The sequence below is a fragment of the Malaya genurostris genome, chromosome 2, assembly GCF_030247185.1.
Source record: "Malaya genurostris strain Urasoe2022 chromosome 2, Malgen_1.1, whole genome shotgun sequence".
Lineage (NCBI taxonomy): Eukaryota > Metazoa > Arthropoda > Insecta > Diptera > Culicidae > Malaya > Malaya genurostris.
Genome location: NC_080571.1, coordinates 66,746,437 through 66,764,627, shown reverse-complemented (window position 1 = coordinate 66,764,627; position 18,191 = coordinate 66,746,437). Strand labels below are relative to the sequence as shown.

Here is an 18,191-nt window from a genome sequence, read left to right as displayed (position 1 = left end):
CATTCGCTCAGAATCAAATAGAGCAGTTCAACTTACGGGAGCTAAAATAACTAGTTTTCCAGATATTCAAATTTTTCTCTGTAAACCAACGCTGGACACGAGTTTTAAAAGAAAATCGTTCGGGTGTTGTACGCATTTGAAAAATGGAAAAAGGTTCTAGTAAAGTTGTTGGCAAGCAAATTGAATGTCGACATTCGTGTGATTTGGCTTTTAAGTACAACGGTTTTCGATATGCCAATAAATACATTGTTTTTCAGCTAATTTTAAGCATTTTGATCGAATTCGAAATTAACATTCGATTCCGATCGAATTTGCAATCAACGTAGCTTTCCATGTAAATCCCTCGAATAGCATACGGAAAAATTTCACTATTCGTATCTACAATCATAACACAACAGTTTTTTCAAACGTATATTATATTTACGGTTTTTAAGAATATTTTGCGGATTTAAATTCTTACACAAATGAAAAGCGACCAATCGGACGCTTACTTATGAGCGGCCTTTCGCATATGGGCCAGAATGTTGGACAGTTCCTCACGCTTCCTCTTGGCGCGGATGTGAGTGCCGAGACGACGCTTCAGGAATTTCAATGCACGCTTGTCCTTGGACACCTTCAGCAATTCCATACCACGCTTCTCATACGGTGCGTGACCAACGACCTCACGAACCAAATCGCGAACAAACTTGGTGTGCTTAGTCTGAATCTGGAGAAATAGAAGAGTATAAATACTAATTAGTAACACGTAGTTTAGTATGCAACCGCAGTAAAGCAGTTCAAGCAATCAGAACCAAAATTTAACCATTTTAGCACGATTTTACCAGACTATCCACCTAAGCAAACCAATAGAATATTAGCCGCCCGGTAGAAGTCAGAAAAATGCGTGCGGTCTGTGAATGGATTAAGGAAGTTTCATCATATTGTATAGCTTAGCTACCATTTTCCTAAATAATTAAATGAAATTTGTTTTCTAATACTTACTCCCTTAGTCCTGGAAGGGCGAATTCCTTTGACCTTACGATCACCGCGGTATTGTAGCTGCTTTATCTTGGTCGTTTTATGACCCTTGTTCAGACCAACGCAGATTTCATATCGCGGAGCCATGTTCTTCTGTAAGGCAATTCAGAACATTAGGAACAAAAACAACTGAACTTAGCGTATGTTTTTTAGAATCAGTCTATCATTTTAAATCAATTCATTACCGACTCAAAGCAGATTTTCTCATCACATAACTTAGCTAGAGTTTGAGCGTGGGGCACGGAGAAATAATGATTTTACGTAGGAACTACTCGGAATCACATCTTACCTGATTGTAAATGACAGCCGGAAAGGAATCATGAAAATATTAAACAACGAAGTACTAGAATACTGCCGGATATGAAACTGACGGCTTGGTGAACGATTTTCGAAATTAAATTAGCTACGTTGCGAAATCAATGTGTACACTTAAAAAACTTAAAATTATAACTTCTAATCTAAGACAAGTACTGACAACTGGGGAAGCTGCTTTTGTTCCAAATTGGATCAGTTTCTGATTGGCTGATTTTGATGTTGCTTACCGCACATTGTGAAAAGAAAAAACTTTTGCAGGGTATGCGAGCAATGATGCCAAGTATAAAGAAAATCAGAAAACAAGTTTATCAAAATGTATAATTTTAGCTTTTCAATCTATTTTGTAATAAATGTTTATAGTGGCAGCACTGTGTAATTGAAATCAGCATCAAGCCGTTTTTCTTTTTAGCGAATTAAAGTGTAACCAAAAAAGATTTGTTAAATTAGTGTAAACTCGAAAGTGTGTTTAGTTTTACGAGAAAAATGGACTGTTGTGTTCCACACTGTGGTCGCACTAAGCATTTCTATTCAAACTTGACTATTTTCCGGTTTCCAAAAAATTAAGTAATACGTCAACATTGGATTCGATTTTGCGTTCAACATGAGATATTTTGTGTTTTGTCATCAAAGCTCAATTAATTATTTTTAAGCATTAATATATAATAAAAAATGCATACACCAAAACATTTTCATGTTTATTTTTAATTAAAAACCGAGTCTAAAAATATAAATTTAATACATACTTTTTTCTTAGCATAAAGTTATTAAAAATTCTGTAAATATGGCTACACTGTAGCCGATACGTTGGTATTTATTCTACAGGGAGAAAATCTCGAGAAGGATGATTCGGAAGAAAGAATAAGAAGCCAGTTGTCAGGTCTTGTCTTAGCTTCTAACCGTTTAGTAGTTAAAAATTCGCTAGCTGGAGGATTACTGCACTCCATCTAGCGAATCGTGTTCACTAATCGGAGTGACCGATAGCTGGTTGATATTTTCGGGAGGACGCAAATTATTTTTGTTGCTGATGAACATTTAGTAGATTTTTGAATTTGTTATATGTTGGTTAGAAACTATTATATGATTATTTCGAACCAATTTCTTCTTTCAACATAAACAATGATTTCTGTTTGAATTGAATTGAAATTTTGGACCAACTAAACGGAAAAAATATTTGTTCCGGCTGATTTTATTGTCTATATAAACTAACTATTTATTACATGTCAACAAAATTTGAGTTGAGGCAATCGGTAATATCCTTTATATAAAAAAAATTGGTTCAATTTATCTATGATCTTATTCGTGTAAAGATACAATTAAGAGCAATTTTTTCTCCGCGTATGTATTGAAAACTAATAATATTTTTGAAAGTTGCATAACAATGCATATTACATTTTCTTTACAAAACATTATTTGATCTTCGGACTGATGGAGCTATTAAAGCTATACTATTAAAATTAAAATACCAGTACTTGTACTTGGTTGCGGTATGTGAATTATTCGATTGTATCACGATATTTACCTTTCCAATATGAATAAAAAATTGGTTCTCAAGAATTTGAAAACGAATATAAATTTTAGTAGCAAAAAATACCTTGCAAATTAGTTTGAAAGAAATCATTTTATTCCTTAATAAACCAAAAAATGCATGATTTGAAGTTCATTTATTTCAACTAAATAGTTTGTAAGTTTAAAGCACTACAATTATTAATTATTAATATTTAATTATTACAATCTAAAACTATTTCATTTAGCCAAATTTTTCTTACTGAATTAGGTCTGAAATTGTTTGTTAAGAAATTGTAAAGAACGCACAAGTAAAACATTTCTTATTTGAATCAAAACATTGATTAAAACAAATTAATATACTGCGAAAAATAATTGTGGTATTGGACGTTTCAAGAGGCAATATTTTCTATATCAAACCGGATTTCGTTTTGTCACTATTAAACAAAATTCGTTGCGTTGAACCCGAATTTGGTTATATGTATAATGTTGTTCTATGCGTGATAGAGGATCTTTATTTATCTTTTTCCTTACACATTTATTACAAATGACATTACTTGGTTAGAATGACATTATTGACATTCGTGTAGAATTTCCTATTGAGAAAACATCCAGCATTAATGAATACCATAAACTCAATGTGCTAGATATCGACGAACTTACAAGAATATTACTATATCGATTTTGATTGGTTTTTTTCAGAAGCATTAACTGAGAGAGACGAAAGATATTAAATGAAAAGACGGATAGTTATTCTAGATTGAATCAGTTATAAATTTAGAACTGAAAACTCGAATACAAAAGATTGTAAAAAAAAACAATACGATTTGGTGTTGCAAAACCTTCCACAATTTTGCTTGACCATTGAATAATATTTTAATGTATTGTTACACACTATTCAATTTATTGTGAACTGCTTTTTACAATAGTATGTATAGATTGTTAAGTATCGTAACCAGTGCGGTAAAATTTTATTTTCAATCGAATAATATAAGATGCAAATTAAATTTATGGCCGCTGACAGTCATTCATCGTCAGTTGATTAATCGTTAATAGTCATTTGAAGTTTTGCTTGCTCAGTTTCAAGAGCCAAGTAGTGCAGCTCCATCATTGCCTTCGCTCTTGGTAGTAAGCAAGTTCGAACGAATAGAATTATAAGTGGAGTAAAGTATTAAAAATGAAAACTGAAGGAGGAAACAATTAATTTATGTGTATTCTGTGATTGATATTTCAGCTATCTGGTTTGTCTTTCATCTATTACCTTGAACCAATTCGAATGTTTACATGAACGTCATTTGAAGGCCACTCTCACACTATTGAAAGAGATATTTTGTTACTTCAAGAGATCAACTGATGGTGGTTAAACTGAGCCTCGATTGAAGAGAAACGAGTGATGACTGAATGCTGCCCGTTCGGGCCGTCAGCCAACATTGTCAGGGTTGTTACGGTGGCGCGAATTTCGCGATTTTCGCGGATTTCGCGATTTTCGCGGATTTGGCGCGTTTTCTGATCTAGTTTTGATGGGGTGGCGCGGATCTCGCGCGGATTGTTTTTCATCAGGTTCGGGAAAAAGAAGTCCAATATTTTTACAAGAATATAAAAAAATGAACAAGTTTCGGTTTCCGGTTCTTATTGAGCAGAGCTGAAATAGACTACCCGTAGTTGCATTTCGTGATCGATCGCAAAAGTTAAAATGTACTGTGAACCAACAAACGATACTTGGGAGAAGCAAATCATTCATCATACGTCGAAAATAACGTCGTTCATGACCAAAGGCTGTACTACTGATGTATGAAAGGAATGTTAGTTCTGAACACTTTGTTTCTAGAGACTGCGAGTTCTTCGGAATCTACGAGTTTCACGAGGAAGTGAGTAGAGCCGGTTATGCTTTGGTAAACAATATGATCTCTACAAATTACTGTGTAAAACAATAAATTACCGAAATTTGTAAATCGTTGGACAGGTACGCCACTGCCAACGCACTTTGTTCTTAACTAAATAATCTTTTTCTAATATATTTACAACACATATTATCCCAGTACTTCTGATTTCCGGCTCTTTGAAACACATTGACCTACTGCAAACTTTCAAATGTCAATTGTGCGTAAATGTTCAAGTGTATAGCACTAAAATAATAACTTAATCTAATTTCAAGCCATCTGAAATATCTGCCTATACTATTTTCCGATACTAGGATTCCAAAAAGGGAAGTTTCAATAAAAACGTATTAATGATTGAGTTCTTATTGGTGCCTTTCAACGGATACCACGGAACTCGAAAGAAAACTAGACGTGTAAGTTAGAGCCAACAACAGTTAAATCTTGTCATGGATGTAGCTTATGTAAAGTCCAAGACATGAAAAATTCCAGCGGAATCACGTTTATGACAAGGTTTTACAGAAACAGCAAAAAAAACATTGAAAAGTATGCATATAAGCTGGGTTTAAAATGATGGAAAAATTACCTACTTTTAACATAATAGTCAGTTTATCGACTTATCAAAAATTTATCTTGAAAATATATGATAATTTCTAAATATAAATTGAAATATTCATCGATGTTCATTCGCTATCAATGTTAGATTAGCCCTGCTTTGAAAAATTGCTGAATAAGTAAACGATGCAGCGCTGCCAACTATACCGATTTTCGTACTCGATTCAGGAATATAGATATGCTCTCTTAAAATACCGATGATTCAATTTTCATACTGATGAATACCGATTATCAGTTTTTGTGTTTTGTTTTATAGGGGTAAACTAGGTTGAGCGACCTTTTTCTTTGCTCACAAAACCAGTATCCTAACTGAGTCGATTTTTGATTTTTCGAGATAGATATTGTACAGAAAGATTTTTCCGTCAAATACAGATTTTTGAAGAAAAAAAAACAGTTGGCAACTCTGAAGCGATTTAAAACCAGAGATGCCAGGTCTACAGATAAATCTGTGTTTAGTAGATTTCAAAAGTCCTGCACAAATTAGGCTAAGAACACAGATTTCTGCTATATTACACATATTTCCACAGATTTTCAAAGATTTCGCAATTTTACAAAACTTTTGTTTTTGATCACCAACTCATCTTGAGCTTCAAATTTAATAAAATTTTGTCTATCACAGATTTTTTAACGCAATGACCTGGCACCCCTGCGAAGTATGTGCGTGAAAAATTTTTCATTAGTTTAGCTGCTATTTTCTAGTCATTCGAATAAAGAGCGCAACTTAAGTATTTTTTCTCCAATCGATATCATATAATGGGTAAATATAATTTGTAACGTTTAAAAATATGTACATATGATTAACAATGTTTACTAATCTACATTCTCAGGGAAAACTAAATTTGATCGGAACTGGATGACGTTGGTGGATCCCAACGGACAACTTTTCTCCGATTACATCATATACGACGAAGAAAACCAAAGTACACTTTTTAAAGTGTACTGTCGTATTTGCAACCGTAAGAAAATCACGTTCGATAATCGAGGAATCTCTGCTTTGAAAGATCATGCTCGAAGTGCTAAACATAAAGGATTAGCCAATATAAACTCGATGCCTCAGCAGTTACGGTTGAAAGCAACAAGAGAAGCTTCTGTTAAACAAAATGAACCTGGCACTAAACCTGCTAATGAGGTATATACATGTTAATTGAACGAAAATTCTAGTATGATTCTCGTCTCTAGAAAATTATAGAAATATTTTGAATAGGAAATTTTGGAAATAATTATAATTTCTATGTATTATTTCATTCAGGCAAATACAATTCGGCTCTATGCTACTAACGAGCAAATATTGGAGAAGGAATTGATTTGGACGATACACGCTGTTTTGAAAAACGAGTCCTTCAATTCCGCCGGAAAGGACGATAAGATCTTGCGACTCATCGCACCAAACGACCTTAAAGGGTTCAATCTGAATCGGCAGAAGATGACTCATTTTGTTAATGAAGCTATAGGACCATATTTCAAAGACCTTTTCTTAAATGATGTCAAAGGGAAATACTTTTCGCTTCTGTTCGATGAATGTGAAGCCAGCAATAAGTTAAAGGAGCTTGGAATATTGATAAAGTACCATTCACCGAAGCTCGAAAGGCTTATTAGTTTCCATCTCGAAAGCAAATTCATAGGTAAAGCTACAGCGGAAGTATTACTGTTGCACGTAAATGATGCTCTACGTAACAATAATATGAGTACAGACTTCTTAGTTATGGTTGGGCATGATGGACCAAATGTAAATAAATCTTTTTCAAGAAAGTTGAACAACGAGTTAATCAGAGAACGTGGGTACGGATTAATCTATAACAATTCTTGCATAATACATACCATACACAATGCTTTCCGGTAATATTAGAGAACATTTAGTTTGATTGTTACCCTATTAATTTATTTCTTCGATTCTTGTAGCTATTCGGTTAAGAAGTTCGGATATGATGTCTCGGATCTTGCAAAATACTTATTTTATTACTTCAAGGTTCCTGCAAAATGGGAAAACTTTCATAAAAATTGCAACAAGAAACCTAAACGTTTTCAAAAACACATCGAGACGCGATGGGCATCTCTTGGAGCAGCTGCGTCGACTATACTTGCAAATTTTGATCAACTTAAACAACTCAAGCTAAATATTCAAAAAATGAATAAGCACAGTTTCTATGAGAAAGAAATTTTGAAATTACTTACCCTTCCTGATATAAAAGAACAGATAATGTTCATTATTGAAATAACGCAAGAAGCAGAATCATTGATAAAATTTTTGGAAACAAATGATTTTATATTGTTTGATGTTTACGATAAGATTAATAAGTTTATCGCAATGTTTTTGACGAGATTCTACGATCCCGAAAAAATAGCAATTGCGCTGGATGAAAAAAGGTTACAGGAGGATGATCTCTTGAGCGACGAAGATGTTATTATTTACAAATCGGTTTGTGATGGTGCTGGAAATACCGTACAGTGGCCTACATTCAAACAACGCGTCAAGAAACATTATTTCACATTTGTAAATTATTTGTTCGAAAAAAAAATTCTTTGCAATTTTTTGAAGCTTGTTAGTTTTATGAAACCCCAAAAAATTAAAGATGGGCAATCGTTTCAGCAATTGGTCGAGCTGGCCGAATTGGTGAATTTCCACCTTGACAAAACCAAAATTTACGAGGAGGTGGTTCTGGCAAGTGTTTTCTTCAGTGGACAAAACTTCGATTGTATGCTCTCCGACCTCGAGTTCTACAAATTGCTATTTCAGCAGAGCTGTTGCCAGGAATTACAAAAACTTTTCGATATATGTTCTTGCGTTTCGCATTCTAACGCGGAAATCGAAAGAAGATTTTCACACTCAAAAATATTGATGTCTGATGGAAGATCCCGTCTCGGTGAAAACACATTCAATAATGCAAAGAACATAATAAATGGAATGCTATTCTTCGACAATATGGTCACTAATTTTGTTTGTGATAAAAATCTCATTCTTAAAGCAAAATTTGCACGACAGGCTTACGAAGCGAAGATGGACAAGAAAAGAAATGAAGAAGAAAATGCTCAAAGGAAACAAGATGAAGAGGAAAAGAAAGACATTCAGAGTAAAATCCGACAACAAGAGAAGGCGCTGTCTCAGAAAGCAAAAGCTAAGCAGGAGGCGATGAATTTAATTGAAAGAGAAATTAAAAAGATTAAATCAGATCATCCGGATGTGGCCTACCTTAAAATTCTTCTTTCCGAGAAGGAAAAGCTTGCCGAGCAAGAAGATATTGAAGCAAAAAAATTAGTTTCTCTGAAGTCTGTTTAGCTTTTTCAAAATTACAGAATTGTAAGCAATTTAATTTTCACTGTTACAATTCATCTAACTAAGAACATCTAAAAAGATATAGAATAAAAACGAAATCATTTTCATGGGATTTTGTATGTTGATTTATTTATTGTGTTTATATGATAAACTAATGGACATTTTTAAATTATATTCAAGTAGATTTGCAAGTTCTGCGGTAAGTATCATGCGCATAAAAATTGTGGTACAAACGCTTCGCTCGAATATCGCGCGTTTTTATTTTCAACTTGGCGCGGATTTCGCGCGTTTTAGTGTTCGACTTCGCGCGGATTTCGCGCGTTTTGATTTTGAAATTTTTCGTAACAACCCGTATCGTATTTTTTTCGTTTCCAACGATTCAATATATTGTTTCTTCGATTCGACAATTGAATTTATTGTACACGTGATGTTTCAAACAATATGCGAACTGTACATTTGATTGTTTTCTAAGAAAACATGTATGAAAAATTTTTATGATTTGAATTGTTACGATCAGTGCTGTAAAACTTCATTCAATTCAATTGAAACTGAATGTGGAACACATTGACGATCTCTCAATGCAATAAACTTCACTCTCTGACACACACACACACACACACACACACACACACACACACACACACACACAATGATTGTGTGTGTGTGTGTGTGTGTGTGTGTGTGTGTGTGTGTGTGTGTGTGTGTGTGTGTCAGAGAGTGAAGTTTATTGCATTGAGAGATCGTCAATGTGTTCCACATTCAGTTTCAATTGAATTGAATGAAGTTTTACAGCACTGATCGTAACAATTCAAATCATAAAAATTTTTCATACATGTTTTCTTAGAAAACAATCAAATGTACAGTTCGCATATTGTTTGAAACATCACGTGTACAATAAATTCAATTGTCGAATCGAAGAAACAATATATTGAATCGTTGGAAACGAAAAAAATCTTGTCAAGATACAATAAAATGTATTGTAACCAATAGATCGAATTGTGAATCAACTGTCTATGCTGTAAAATCAACGGTATATTTTTTTTACGGGAAGCTAGCCCAAGCAGGCTCATATAAGCATGATCAGAAGAAAGAAATTAATTCTATTTACCTTATACGACAATTCTTACTTTGCCTCGGGCGCCATATTTCCTCGGTACGCAACTGTTTTTATACTGTCCTTCAAAGAAAATACTTGAATGCATAACGAGAATGTATTGTCAACCGAAATACCTCTTTGTCTCAAAGTTGATCTTTGTGTTGTAAATATGGTACTATGTGTTAGAATTTTGTTTTGAGTGAAAAATGATTCCAAATTTATCTTCATCTGTCAAAACTTAACTCAACTGCTCCCAATCATTTGTGCATATTCATTATTTGTATCACTCAGAAGCATAGTTTTATATTAAATAGGAATTAATTTTGTCTTCCACTCGTAAGATACGAGTTTTGATTTAAATTTCTGATCAATTATTGTTCGTACTACCTAACACTACTGTCGTCGGTGAAATAAACTTTAACGCTTCTCGATTAGGAACTGTCATACGATTACTAAATTCAAATTCAATGGCAATTACCACTCAAACCATTTTTAGAATTCATGTTATGGGTTTGCAGCCAAATACTAATCAAAATTGTTTGTGCATCCAACTCTTTTATCGACAGTCTCCAAAGGGATAAGCAAAACATTATAAATGCTACATATACATGGGACCAGAGATGGCATTTCACTAGAGTGATACACCAGGGCGTAGGTTTCAATTATACACTGCGGATACATTTGCTGCGCTCCACATAAAGAGGAAAGCGCACTTCTTCTCAGTGTCCAGACAGACAGACTTTGAGTGCGTGCTTGTGTTGAAAGAAGCTGGTGCGAGAAAATAACATTCTGTTCGCACGAATCTCTCTCACGTGCTCTCGCCTAAATACACCCAAGTGATCACTGGCGCGTGATGGTGAGCGAACACTTCTGTGAACCTCAATTAATAGAGAGTAGATCTGGCCTTGATATGAAAAATTTGCAATGAAAACCGAAAATTTAACGATAAATTGCTTTATTTGTCTGATTTTGCGTGCCCTCGCTTCTTCTACGCAAACCATACACCAGAGCTCTCACCGGTGTGCACACCTCTGTGAAAGTATCTGCATCCACCTCTGAGAATTTATTAGCTCTGCTCTAGCATTTTGGTGCGATTCAGTGGAGGAGGTAAAAGGAAATAAACAAACGCACTCATGATGCGTGCACACTTTATACAACAATGGTGTTTTAGATTGCGAGGTTGAATTTGAGCTTGTTTACAATAACCTAAACCAATAAATTTTTCTATCTCAAAATGATTTGTAAACCAAGGAAAAAAACATTTGGCTTAGACTTAAACGGAATCGTCGGTTATATATTTATCGACTAAACCGCCTTCGTGTCGAAATTAGGGCAATAAAAAAGGACCTCAAGCAGGATAAACAGAATTCAATATTTATCCTCTATCGCGCGGGCTTGTTATGCCTGTCCGTTTTGGTGAAAGAAAGGATCTAAGCAGAATAATATTAATCAGCCTTGGTTCTCAATCGAGTGGTGAGAAGAGAATTGCACACCATTCCCCGTTTTCTTTCTTCTTTACTCTCGCTTCATTCTTCCAATTCTCTTGATCCGTCTTGGTAAATTCTCGATACTCTTTCCTATATGAAGATTCTCCAATAAGGGGAAAATGTATACATGAAATGTAGTGGAACTAACACAGATGTAAGAAAACTGTAGACTAACCTTAAAAATTTGTAAATAAATCAGTAGTATTTTAGACACCAAATTGAACGGTTAGTCCAACAGTTTTATTTCTTGAAAGAAATAAGTTTTTCTGGTGTATATACGTGAAAGAGAAGAGCTCTCGTTGAAGTTGTCAGTGCGAAAGGGAGAAATTTTGCTTGCTCTTCGTCACACAGAGGAGATGGACTTCTCTGCATGGGACACGGTACACTCAAAATAATAATCATGTTATAGTTACGTGAAAAGTTATGTGAATATTTTCCACCCTACTTTTCACGTAGATTTTAATGGACTGACATTTGAAAGCTGTTTAATGCATGTTTCTGTAAAAGTTACGTGTTTCATAGGTAAAATGTAATGTACTGTTCATATCACATTTATCTATCAGTTCATATCAAATTTAGATACCACAGAATTATTATTTTATATATTGGTTAAAGTCAAAAGGGAGATTTCAGATTCTTATATAAATCTAGGAAATGAAAAATAAAACATTTTTTTCAGAAAATTAGCATAGAATTTTAATGGCTGAAAATAAAAAGCAACTAATAACGTGGGATCTCGAATCGGCAAGCCTTCAGAAATCGTATTGTCACTGCCATCCAACCGAAGCCGAAGTCGAGATACTGGATACGAGAACTCCCACAACACTACCGATGCAGGTTGAAGTCGCAATACATGGTTCCAGTGTCTCTAGCTTCATACCGATTTTAAACTCGTTTTTCGGTGGACCAACGACATGTTTGAAGCACTCGGAAGGAGCGGCAAACTTCCGAACTCACGCAGGCACTCGGTCCAGTTAAACACATGGAGACTTTCATACTGGAATGGTCCGGTCGATGTAGTAAAAAATTGTAATTAAATAACATTTCTCGCAAATATTTACACTACTTACAATTTGAGAGCCACTGTTCGCCATTTTCAAAATCGAGTTTTTCACACTGGAAATTCACGTAGATTGTTTGACGTTTGGTCAATTCACGTAAACCTTATGTGATGACTCTATCCATTTTAGGGGATGTTCGTATAACATTCATTTTCGTCACGTAAAATATTCAATTTGACATTTGAAACCAATTTACGTGATTTTTTAAGTGAATCGAACGTGAATTTTTATTTGAGTGTAGGACAGAAGTGTTTTGAATTCAGTTCTGCTGCGTAGTTTTGAATAATTGTGTACGACGTGATGCGACGAGAATAGAGTAGCGCCGCTTCCATAACCCGAAACTATTACTTTTTCGAAATTGAAGCGCAGCTTTGACAACCAAAAGCGGAAGCTGGACAACTTTACTCTAGTACTACCATCGACACAGTGCTTGATTTTGACAGTCTTTTTACTCTCGGCTAGTATATGGAAATAGACGTGTGAAATGAAGGTACGGTGAAATTTCGACGATTTTAACAAGTTTTCTGCACGAATTATTTGTCCGCGATGTTGTAGTAATGAAATCTAGTTGATTGCGACTTGTTGCCATTTGAAATCTAATCCTCAGCTGTGGACATGATTGTGCAAAAGAAATTTTAAAATGCCAACGCGTGTTTCCTTCTCTTCGGTTAGGTTTGACAGTGCCGAATGAAATGACGTGACCGGGATGTAGAAGCTGTATTACCAATATTTATTTTTATTTTATTGTTTGAATGTGAATCGTTGGTTTTCGGAATGTAAACAATCGATTCTTGTGTCGCTGCTATGTTCTTGTAAAATGTTTTGTTTCTATATTAATCGGATGTTTACTTTGTTTTTTTTTGTTGTAGCTGAACGTATCTTTTCCCGCTACCGGGGCCCAAAAGACCTTCGAGGTCATGGATGATCATAAGCTGCGTCACTTTTACGATAAGCGTATGGGTGCTGAAATTACCGCTGATCATCTTGGCGACGAATGGAAGGGTTACGTGTTTAAGATTGCCGGTGGAAACGACAAACAGGGTTTCCCGATGAAACAGGGTGTTCTAACCAATAGTAAGAATTATAGTTATGAGTAGTTGGTGTGTGTTTTAAACCAAGTTTCTTTTTCATTACAGCCCGTGTTCGTTTGTTACTGAAGAAGGGTCACTCTTGCTATCGTCCGCGCCGTACAGGTGAACGCAAACGTAAATCGGTTCGTGGTTGTATTGTGGACCAAAACTTGTCTGCCCTTGCATTGATCATCTTGAAGAAGGGAGAGAAAGACATTCCCGGACTGACCGACACTACCGTCCCACGTCGCCTGGGCCCGAAGCGAGCGAGTAACATCCGTAAGCTTTACAATTTGACCAAACACGATGATGTTCGTCAGTTTGTTGTCAAACGTCCGCTGCCGGAGAAGGATGGCAAGAAGCCACGTACCAAGGCTCCGAAGATTCAACGTTTGATCACTCCAGTCGTATTGCAGCGCAAGAGGCATCGTCTGGCTATTAAGAAACGCCGCGTCGAATCACGTAAAGAAGCCGAGGCCGAATATGTCAAGATTTTGGCTGTTCGTCGCCGCGCAGAGCGTATCCGTCGTCGGTCACGTTTGTCTTCGATGCGTGATTCGCGTAGTTCCATCGGTTCTGAAAAGGAGAAAGAAAAGGCCGCTGCTAAGGTTGCCAAGAAGGTCGCCAAAAAGGAGGCCAAGAAAGAAGTGAAAAAGGTTACTGAGGCCGCTAAGAAGGCTGCCGACACGAAAGCTAAGTCTGACGCTAAAAAACCCGAGAAGAAGGCCGATGCAAAGAAGGTCGATGCCAAGAAGTCTGACTCGAAGAAAGCTGACGCTAAGAAGGCTGACCCCAAGAAAGCCGATAGCAAGAAGGTCGATGCCAAGAAGGCCGACTCCAAGAAGTCCGATGCTGGAAAGAAGTCCTCCGGAGAAAAGAAGGCAGTGAAAAAGGACGCACCGGCAGCTCCCAAGAAGGAGGCGCCTAAGAGGAAACCGGAAGCTAGCAAGGGCGAAGCAAGCGCGGCCAAGAAGGAAAAGAAGCAGAAGAAGAAGTAAACTATTCTTATTCCTCTAGGATGCGTTTTATAATTTAATCTTAATGGTATGATAAACAAGATAATACAGTTGAGAAAAATGCATCGGTATTTTATTGGGTTTTGATTCAAGAAAATTGAGATTTTGAGTTCGAATGGCAAATTTTCGAATCTGTTGATGTTTTGGGAAAAATGTTCAATGAATTATGTATAAAACCAAATCACCGTGTTCCGAAAAACATACAGTCTATCTCAAAACTAGTCTGCGATTCAGTAGCGGATTTTTATAAAACACGACTCGGACTCGACTGGTTTCGTTTATTCAAACTCCAGTATTTCCAACAGAAATTCGAAGCGAATGCCTCAATTTTAATTTCACCCTCTGAGTCAATTGATCGAACAGAGATAGTAGATTTCACTCTAAATGATGGTTTTAGAATATATGATGAATTGATCAAGTTTGAAAATTATAAGGTCTCTTCTGGTTATTATTACATAAGTGACGAACCGATTAAGCGCCAGTCGCAGATGGTGGTTAAACGAATTTTCGCAACGCATGCCTCAAAGATATTTATGAAAAAAGTTTGCGTATTGAATATATCTGATATGATACATAAACAGATTTTCACCCCTATTCTGTATTTCGATCGAATCGGATTTTGTCGAACGAATGTAAAAATTTGCATTCTCTAATTCGGTCGAGTGATGCTTTTGTATGGAAAACTCGAACTTGATCGAGGTACAGAATGCCAAATTTCGTATTCGATCGAAACAACCCGATTCGAACGAAACACAGAATCGGGGTGTTTTGCTGAAGTTTTGCTCTTGAAAATCGATGTTCTCGAAATTTATTCAGCAATACCGTGATGGTGGAGTATTATCATCAATAAAATCAGCAAGTCCTATGATTAATGATAGTTACAACGATAATAAGAACATGTTTTAATCCAATGTGTGGTATTCTTCAAAATAATTTTCTTTGATTCTTAAAAAACAAAAAGGTTTTTCCATAAACTAGTATAACCTACAGAGTAAAACAGTACTCAGGTCGGTTAAGCCATAATTGAGGAAACGATGAGGTACTTCTGAAACCCGAATCTGGGAACCGGTAGTTCGGAAGTTGTTTTGAGAAAATTGACTTCTATTTTTGGGTCTATGGCTACAATTTTCGGTCATTCATCAAAAACCCAAGAACAAGGAAAGCCAAATTAACATTTGTCCATCTACTGACATTGACTACCGATTGTAATATTTTTGAGGCAAGTTTAGAAATTATTTTATTTTTTATTTCCGGAATCAGAAAACTAGAACCATCATAGCCGGAATCGGGCTACCGATTGGAATATTTTCGAGGTAAGTTAAAAATTTTTTACGTGTGTTGTTTCGCCGCTTCAAGTGATGGTATTCAATTTTCAACACACTTCACCATATAATTCCGGAACTGGAAGTCAGATCCGTATGAAATGTAGAAGTTTTGTATGAGACCATGAGACCTTTCGTTCGAGTTTGTTGAAATCGGTCACGCCATCTCTGAGAAAAGTAAGGAAGTAATTCGAAATAAGATTTTTTTCACTAATCACCCTGTAACTCCGTAACCGGAAGTCGGATCAAAATAAAATTCAGGAACTTTGTATAGGACAATTGTACCTTTCATTTGAATCCAAGTTCATGAAAATCGGTTCAGAATCGGTTCTCCGAGAAAAGTTAGTGCAAAAAAAATGTTACATACACATACATACACACACACACACACACACACACACACATACATTTTGCGTACTCGACGAACTGAGTCGAATGGTATATGTAACTCGGCCCTCCGGGCCTCGGTTCTAAAGTCGGTTTTCACAGTGATTGTAAAACCTTTCTATATTAAAAAGGCAAAAACATTAATAAATCCATAAACAACGCATGTTATGCAGCTGATTATAAATATTATCCAATTTAGCTTGAATATCATACACAGGAGCGCAGGTTGTCACTACGCCAATTTAAACACACCATTCAATTGCTGCGCCCGCTGCTGTGTGCCCGAGGCATGCTGACAACGCTGCGCTCCTGTTACTTCTATATATAAAATTCATGCCAAATAGCGTTTTATTGGGTTTAATCTATATAGTGAAGTTGTAATCAACCGGCTGGAACTAAAACAGCCTTTCGTCACTATAATCACTATTTGGGATGCGGAATGAAATATTTTTGTTCATATTGACCACCACGTGCATCGAAAATATCGCAGTAATAACACAGACTAACAGACAGGACACTCAAATTAGATTCTTCAATGATTTTAACGGTCATTTCGAATATTCCTTTATTTTGGACAGCACTCACATGTGTCATGATGGCGCCACCTTACCCTATCAAAAATATCCTGTCTGTCATCTAGACTGTGTTTATTTTTTTCATTTACCAACAGAGTTGCCGTTCATACAGAATTACCTGTAATGTATTGATTTGTATACGTCCATGCGAATTTCATGCAGGATTCAGATTTAATACACATTGCCAAAACTATATACATAATTGTGCCTACTTCTCATCCTCCAACGCAATACAAAATCGAACCCGTTTTGTTACCATATTTACTTGCTTCTGGTCTGCCGCCATTTAATTTCGAGTGAAAACTACCAACACAATAAAACATAGTCTAGATGAACAACGTTGAGTCAAATAAACGGTTACCTTTCAACATCGCGAAAAAGTTAAATATATTATCAACGTAATCCAATAATTTATTGTGACGATTCATTTTCAAATATTTTGATGAAATCAGGCATCCCTGCAAGCAGCTGATCGGTGTTGACAAACGAGGGGAAACCAACTAGTAAAAAAACTTTTACATAACACAAGGGGTGTACAGATAGTATATAGTTCGCGCAGTACAATATAGGTGGAACTAGTGCATCACGAAAAATTATTTTTATAAGAATTTACTCATACTGTCATGTCTGTTAGTCTGTGGTAATAATTTCTCAGTTGCAGTTCAGTGGCGAATTTATTCAATAGAGATATTTTTTTATTGATGACAATATAATACATAAATCTTGCACGAATCACTTCGGTGTCGAACTGAAGCATAGTGGAAATACAGCATATATCATATCATCGGGGACTCCACTCCTTTTCGGTTATCTCTTCAGTAATATTTCTGTGGGTATAAACTCATCATAAGTTTCGCTGACACAAAAAATCACTTGTGACCTTTGAGAACGCTTGCTTGCCTTTTTCGCACTCGGACAGCGGTTTTGAGGTAGTCTCAGGTTCTGAATTCAGACTGAATTCACATCCTGGATTCTGACCCACGTGATTTCTGAACTTAATATGAGGTTTAGAATTAGGTTTCAGATGACAGGTTCAAAAGTTAAAACAAATACTGAATCCTTATTCTAGATACTGGAGCTAGATTTTTGGAGCTGGTTTCATGACTAGATTTTGAAACTGAATTTAGTGCCTGGATTTTATTTCGGAATTCGTATCAACAATTCTGATTCAGGAATTCAAGTTTTTCGGGAACAAAATTCAAGATATGAATCCTAGTTCTGGATTCTGTAATTTTAGATCGGAACTCCGAATCAGAATTTTGAAACTAACTCACTACTGAATTTGCTTCCTGAATTCAGTTTCAGCATTCATTTCCCGAAATCAGAACCTGCATGCTGGAATTGAATTCGGAACCAGGGGCTGTGGAACTAGATTTTGGAACTGAATTCAGTTGCTTTATTCTGGTTCGGAATTTAAGCTCAGAATGCATCACTAACTAAATAACTAAATTCGGATTCTGAGAAACTAAGCTAAATTCTTCATCTGGATTTCGAATCATAATTTTACAACTGAACTCGGAGGAATTTAGCTCTTTAGTTTAGTTGCAGTTTCTGTCCAAAATTCAGGTTTTGATATAGA

General features: G+C 35.8%; 3 protein-coding genes across 4 annotated transcripts; 2 read left to right on the top strand and 1 right to left on the bottom strand.

The window, feature by feature from the left end:
• Positions 1-398: 398 nt before the first annotated feature.
• On the bottom strand, positions 399-1,422 carry LOC131428360 (large ribosomal subunit protein eL36). 2 transcript variants are annotated; one of them, XM_058592262.1, is made up of 3 exons: positions 1,307-1,422; positions 982-1,110; positions 399-706 (listed from the first exon to the last, which is right to left on the bottom strand). In XM_058592262.1, exons 2-3 carry the CDS (start codon positions 1,102-1,104, stop codon positions 488-490), a joined length of 342 nt encoding a protein of 113 aa, XP_058448245.1. In that variant the 5' UTR covers positions 1,105-1,110; positions 1,307-1,422; the 3' UTR covers positions 399-487. The 2 variants fall into 2 exon arrangements, with proteins under 2 accessions (XP_058448245.1, XP_058448246.1); XM_058592263.1 differs by lacking the exon at positions 1,307-1,422 and adding an exon at positions 1,203-1,306.
• A 2,848-nt stretch (positions 1,423-4,270) lies between these two features.
• On the top strand, positions 4,271-8,941 carry LOC131430760 (uncharacterized). The gene is made up of 4 exons (XM_058595963.1): positions 4,271-6,084; positions 6,155-6,456; positions 6,577-7,163; positions 7,227-8,941. Exons 1-4 carry the CDS (start codon positions 6,081-6,083, stop codon positions 8,599-8,601), a joined length of 2,268 nt encoding a protein of 755 aa, XP_058451946.1. The 5' UTR covers positions 4,271-6,080; the 3' UTR covers positions 8,602-8,941.
• Positions 8,942-12,615: 3,674 nt separating this feature from the next.
• LOC131430067 (small ribosomal subunit protein eS6) lies at positions 12,616-14,391 on the top strand. The gene is made up of 3 exons (XM_058594709.1): positions 12,616-12,732; positions 13,112-13,316; positions 13,379-14,391. The coding sequence occupies exons 1-3, from the start codon at positions 12,727-12,729 to the stop codon at positions 14,308-14,310; spliced, it is 1,143 nt and encodes a 380-aa protein (XP_058450692.1). The 5' UTR covers positions 12,616-12,726; the 3' UTR covers positions 14,311-14,391.
• Positions 14,392-18,191: the final 3,800 nt, after the last annotated feature.

Bases quoted from the DNA above. Each gene is read 5' to 3' on its own strand.
- LOC131428360 (XM_058592262.1), bottom strand. From the start codon at position 1,104: ATGGCTCCGCGATATGAAATCTGCGTTGGTCTGAACAAGGGTCATAAA. The intron at 707-981 runs GTAAGTATTAGA...CTATTTCTCCAG, and splicing joins GCCCTTCCAGGACTAAGGGA to ATTCAGACTAAGCACACCAA.
- LOC131430760 (XM_058595963.1), top strand. The intron at 6,457-6,576 runs GTATATACATGT...TATTTCATTCAG, and splicing joins GCACTAAACCTGCTAATGAG to GCAAATACAATTCGGCTCTA. The intron at 7,164-7,226 runs GTAATATTAGAG...CGATTCTTGTAG, and splicing joins ACCATACACAATGCTTTCCG to CTATTCGGTTAAGAAGTTCG.
- LOC131430067 (XM_058594709.1), top strand. The intron at 13,317-13,378 runs GTAAGAATTATA...TTTTCATTACAG, and splicing joins ACAGGGTGTTCTAACCAATA to CCCGTGTTCGTTTGTTACTG.